The 6,000-nt window shown below is 54.3% G+C and overlaps 1 protein-coding gene across 2 annotated transcripts in view; it reads left to right on the top strand.

The window, feature by feature from the left end:
• Positions 1–1,515: 1,515 nt before the first annotated feature.
• KCNIP3 (potassium voltage-gated channel interacting protein 3) overlaps positions 1,516–6,000 on the top strand; it is a 79,652-nt gene continuing 75,167 nt past the window's right edge. Inside the window, exons 1-2 of one of the 2 annotated variants that reach the window (XM_081484772.1) lie at positions 1,516–1,530; positions 3,063–3,228. In XM_081484772.1, coding sequence (XP_081340898.1) covers positions 1,516–1,530; positions 3,063–3,228 — 181 coding nt within the window. Of the gene's footprint in view, positions 1,531–2,682; positions 2,692–3,062; positions 3,229–6,000 lie in introns of those variants that run through there. The other variant, XM_081484774.1, reaches the window with a different exon arrangement.

Here is a 6,000-nt window from a genome sequence, read left to right as displayed (position 1 = left end):
GCCTGCAGGAGGCAACACACCAGCCTCTTCTCACCTCCGCGTTTGCTCAGATTCCACAGTTTAGGGGACGTTTGTAGGGTTTTTCGTATTCCTAGTTTAGGAAAGTTTAGGAAAGCCACTGCAGAGGACAGGCGAGAACCTAAAAAGCCAGAAGCTTGCTTTCGCAGCTCTCCTTGCAGCCAGAGATGAGATACATGACATGGGCTGGAACAGTCTGTCTCCTGTGCTCCTGACCTCGAACCTGGAGCCGGTAACTCAACTGAGACTCCCAAAGGGTGGTGACACCAGTGGGGTTCCCAGGCCCAGCGCCCCTGGGATGGCAGTGCCAGCGGCAGCAGAGGTCCTCGTCCTGGCCCATGGGTGACCATGACTGAGGTCTGCTGTCCATCAGCCTACTGTTTGCTGTGGTCTGTCTTCCAAGCCTGGCTCTGTCTGTCCTGGGCAGGCTGCGAATGGCCTGGGTCCCTCACTTTGATTCCTCTCCAGTTACCATCCACCTGGGTGCATTTTCCTGGTCCTTGAACCCGAGAACCCAACCATCACAGGGGCCGTGCTGGAGTCTCTGCATCTGCAGAACTTGCTCGAATGTACATCTGTTTGTGATGTATTTCGGACACTCACATACTTTTCAGGACCATATAAATGTCTGCCTGCGATGCAGGAGTCACAGGAGACATGAGAAGTTGGATCGCTGGGTCTGGAAGATCCCCTGGAGGAGGAAATGACAACCTACTACAGTATTCTTGCCTGGAGAGTCCCATGGACAGAGGAGACTGGCGGGCTACAGTGCTTGGGGTCGCTGAGAGACGGACACGACTGAAGTGACTGAGCACGCGTAAATGTAGTGAAAGCCCATGACCCTGGAAGAACATCACCACCATCAGTCCACTGGCCATCATCCTGGCCGGTCAACCTACCCACTCAGAACTAGTGCCCATGTGGGGGCGCTGCTTCCTCCCATGCCTGGAACTCAGGCCACGCATACTGGGTACAGTGAACCTGGGGGCTACCTGGGGCCGTGACCCAACAGGCACAACTGGGGCACAGCCATCCTGAGCAGGAGGCATTACACATGGGCCACAAATCAGATCAGCAGATGCCCAGAGGGGCCACCCTGCTGCCTGCATGGGCACTGAGGATGGTGGGCTAATGATGGGCCACGAGAGGGCGGGCCAGGTGAGAGCGCTCCAGTTATCAATGTAGGAAAACAAGTCTCACAGCTCCGGGGTCCACTGTGACTGCTGGCTGTCCTTTCCCGACCCACACGCAGTGGAGCTCACAGCCCAGCATCTTAACAACTCACCCACAGCTCCCTGCTCCAAGACTCCACCCACCAGTAGTTTGAGCTGTTTCTGCAGACGGCTGCACAGTGTCGAATAGTGGGTTCCATCCGCGTGCCCCCTCCTGGGGAAGTCGTCAGGCCCTTCTGCAGCCTCTGTTTGCCTCAAGGTAAAAAAAAAAAAATCAAAATCAGGGGCTTCCCACGTAGCTCAGTGGTAAAGAATCTGCCTGCCAATGCAGGAGACTCAGGTTCGATCCCTGGGTCTGGAAGATCCCCTGGAGGAGTAAGTGGCAACCCACTCCAGTATTCTTGCCTGGAGAGTCCCATGGACAGGGGAGATTGGCGGGCTACAGTCCTTTGTGTTGCAGAGTTGGACATGACGGAGTGACTGAGCATGAAAGCAAAAAATATTGAGGGCTCCTCAATACTGGGGTGAAGCAAGGAGGCCCGGCTTTGCTGTGTGGCCCTGTGTGGATCTACCCCTCTCTCTGGGCTTAGTCAGTGAGGGATTTGGACTGTGATCTCTGGCTGACATCCAGACTTGTGTCGGGGTCGGGGGGAGGTTGATGAGCCATCTGGACCCTCACTTTCCTCCTTCCAGGGGCCCCATCATGTGCCAGAGCAGGTGCCCAGAAGAGAAACCCAGAGACCCTGCCCACAGTTGGGAGTTCCTCCAGCAAGTCACCACTGCACAGTCTATGCTGTGCTGGAACTGTGGATGCAAGGATAGTCCCAACGCCCTCAGCTTTAGAGGCCAGGAGTGCTTCATGCAAGCGATCACTTTCTAGTTGGATCTTTTTTATTAAGTTTTACTTATTTTCATCCTGGGCTTTCCTAGTGGATCAGGCTGTAAAGAATCTGCCTGCAATGCAGGAGATCCAGGTTCCATCTCTGTGTGGGGAAGATCCCCTGGAGAAGAGAATGGCTCCCCACTCCAGTATTCTTGCCTGGAGAATCTCATGGACAGAGGAGCCTGGTGGACTGCAGTCCATGGGGTCGAAAAGAGTACATGAATGAGCGACTAACACGTTCACATTTTTATTTAATTTATTTATTATTATTTGGGGCTGCACAAGCTCTTCATTGCTATGTGTGGGCTTTCTCTAGTTGTGGCGTGTGGGGAATACTCATTAATTGTGGTGTGTGGTCTTCTCATTGTGGTGGTCTCTTGTTGCAGAGCACAGGCTCTAGGGCATGGACAAGCTTCAGTAGTTGCTGCCCAAGGGCTTAGTTGCCCCACAGCATGGGGGATCTTAGTTCCCCCACCAGGGATTGAACCCATGTCCTCTGCGTTGTAAGGCAGGTTCTTGACCACTGGACCATCAGGGGATTCCCTGTTAGCTGGATCTCAAAGCATGAGCAGGGCTTGTGTGTGGAGGGAGTGTGTGTTCACAGTGCAGCCTAGCAAGGCTGGCAGGGAACGTGTATGCAAGCAGAGGGTGCCCAGCCCCAAGGTGGCCTTGAACATCCTTCTCAGCCCGCTCCTCCAGCTTGGATCACTGGCGGACACTGTCTGCGCTTGCAAGGTGGCCTCGCCATGCAGGGACAGAGGGTTCTTGGAGAGAGAGGGGGAGGGTTGAGAGATGGAGCAGGAGGTGACCAACTCCAGGGGCAGTGGCGCCCTGGGAATTGTCCAGCAGGACAGGGGGCTCCTCTCATGCCCCCCTGGAAGGTAAGGCCCTGAGTAGGCTGAAGGATGGCCTCGAGGCATCCTGGGGACGATCTGGAGGTCCCCTTGGTGAGCCAGGGCTCACAGTCACTCTGCCTCTTCCTGCTGCAGGAGGTGATGAAGGTGTCTGATGGCAGCCTCCTGGGGGAGCCCGGGCGCACTCCGCTGAGCAAGAAAGAGGGCGTGAAGTGGCAGCGGCCGAGGCTCACCCGCCAGGCCCTGATGCGGTGCTGCCTGGTCAAGTGGATCCTGTCCAGCGCGGCCCCGCAGGGCTCAGGTAGGGGCTGGGCCACCTGCGGAGAGGGTGGGTGTCTGTTCTGAGCTCAGAGACCTACCTGAGGACCCCAGCCTGGACCTCTGCAGGAAGATGCTTCTATTCATTCACGCCTGTCCCCGTGCATCGCTGTCTGTGCCCCAAGGGGCACAGAGCTCAAGGCAGGACTCAATGACCTCACTGGGGTTCTTCCAGCCAGGAGGATGGAAAGGGATTTCAGAGCCTTGGTGGCTGGGTGACCTTTAGCATCGCACTCTTCCTAAGTCCTCTGTGAAAAGAGGGGCTGATACCCACCTACAGGGCGCTAACGTATGCAGGAGCCTGGTGAGGAGATGGCCCGGGCTTCAGCCTCTCCTCAGTCCTGCCCAGCACAGCCCGAGGACTGGCTGTGTACTTCAGGCTGCATTGTGGGTGTTGGCAGCAGAAATGGCTGCCCGGTTCTTGCTGTTGACACTTGCTGTCTGTGATGCAGTAAGTGATGCAGAAGGGACCTCGTGCAGCCCCATACTCTCACATACATGTGCACATACCACACACTCACACCTATGCACACCCACTAAGAACTTGTGGGCAATACAGGCATGCATACCGCACACAGGCACACATATCACGCACACTTCCAGTGACCACAAAACAAGGCATGCTTGAGAGTCTGCCTCTTTGACTTTAAGGAAAAGGTGTGGACTTGGACCCCTGAGTGCTGTGTCTCGTTCAGTGTCTCAGACACTCTCTGTGATTTCCAGAGAGACTCAGTCCCCTTGACTGTAAAATGGGGACATTCATGACCCCAGCACCCCAAGCTTGATGCGGTGGGGGGTCAGCCATGTGTGCAGGCCAGGCCCCGTCCTTGCCCTGCAGCCCTGCTCCACGGCACACTCCCAGCACGATTCCAGCCCCTTCAGCTGCTTCCCAGAGCCCCTGCCATCTGTGCAGCTTTGCCACCCTCCTCTGCCCTTTCCTTCTCCGCAGCAGCCTCCATGGAGGCTCTGAAGCCTGTGAATACACGTGTGAGGTCCATGGGGGTTCTCCACTTCTCGGGATGGAGCAGAAACATGAAGTCACTAAAAGTTGTGCAAACAGCTCAACTGGGAGGCTCACATCTTCACGGACGGTTTTTTCTGCAGCAGAGTAAAAGCAATTGTTTTCCATCAGCTTAGGAACAAGGCGCAGACGTGAGCAGTGGCGCCCTCGTGTGGCCAGTCCGATGCGCCTAGCGGACTTGAGTCGGCTCTGACGGACTCTGATGGACCCCACTTGACCTCACTGGAGGCACAAATTTTTTAATTTGATTGAAATGTAGTTGATTTATAATGTCGTGTTAATTTCTGCTGCACAGTAAAGTGATTCAGTTATACATACATACGTACATATATATATATATATTCTTTTCCGTATTCTCATTATGGTTTATCACAGGATATTGAACATAGTTCCCTGTGCTATACAGTAGGACCTCGTTGTTTATCCATCCTATACAACAGTTTGCATCTGTTAATCCCAAACTCTCACTCCATCCCTCCCCTGACCCATGGCAACCAGAAATCTGTTCTTTATGTCTGTGAGTCTGTTTTGCAGATAAGTTCATATGCTTTGTATTTTAGAGTCCACATACAAGTGATATCATATCACTTTCTATTTCTGACTTACTTCATTTAGTATGACAGTCTCTAGGTTCATCCAAGTTGCCACAAATGGTAGGATGTCATTCTTTTTAATGGCTGAGTAATATTCCTTTGTGTTGTTGTTAAGTCATGTCCAACTCTTTTTGACCCCGTGGACTGCAGCACGGCAGGCTTCCCTGTCCTTCACTGTCTCCTGGAGTTTGCTCAAACTCATGTCCATTGAGTCGGTGATGCCATCCAACCTTCTCATCCTCTGTTGCTGCCTTCTCCTCCTGCCCTCAATCTATCCCAACATCAGGGTCTTTTACAGCAAGTCAGCTCTTCGCATCAGGTGGCCAAAACATTGGAGCTTCAGCTTCAGCATCAGTCCTTCCAGTGAACACATATATTTTCCACATCTTCTTTATCCATTTATTCAAGGCTCAAATTCTCCAGGGTCTTCTTGGCAGCAGCACAGGCTCCTCCTTTTCCTCCTGTGGTCTTGCGGCCCCTCTGTGACCCGTGTCTGTCTTGCTCCCTCCCTGGTCCTCTCCATCCAGCAGCCCTCTCCCGACCCCTAGGACTCTCCCCTGCTGAGCCCCGGCTTCCAACTTCCGGGAGGAACGTCTGACATGCTGTGGTCTTCAGGACAGTGCTGGGGTGTCCTTCACTGAGGCCTCTCGCACACCTACTTGTGGGTGGACACACAGTACAGCAAGCCGGGGGACAGGCTGGGTGTGTCCAGGGTCACAAGAGGGGACCACACCCACAGGCCCCACCTTTAGCTCAGGTGCGTTCCTAGATGGCAGGGTCTGCCCCCTTCAGCTCCTTCTAGAGCTTTGTAGAAGTGTTTGCTGAATGACTGGTCACGGCCAGGAGGCAGTGGGGACAGTGGAGGAGTGCACAGCCTAGTACACCACCAAGGGCTTTGCCCATCCCTGCCCATTCCCCTGGCGACCTGTTTACCAGACACCCTACCAGGCCTTGAGGGGGCATGCAGGGCACGGAAAACGAGATCCTTGGCTGTGTGAGGTAGGCGTGGAGGGCCACACTGTTTTACTAAACCTAGAGAGCAAATGTTCAGGAAGGTCACATGAGTCAGTGGATCACACCGGTCAGGGGCTGAGGGAGGGCTCTGACCTGGAGCATCTTCCATGCGCTTCGGACAGGGTGC

Source organism: Giraffa tippelskirchi, chromosome 4 (genome assembly GCF_054371585.1).
Source record: "Giraffa tippelskirchi isolate mGirTip1 chromosome 4, T2T-mGirTip1v1.2.pri, whole genome shotgun sequence".
In the NCBI taxonomy this organism is placed as follows: domain Eukaryota; kingdom Metazoa; phylum Chordata; class Mammalia; order Artiodactyla; family Giraffidae; genus Giraffa; species Giraffa tippelskirchi.
Note: the sequence above shows the minus strand (reverse complement) of the source record. Positions and strands in the feature narration are given on the sequence as shown.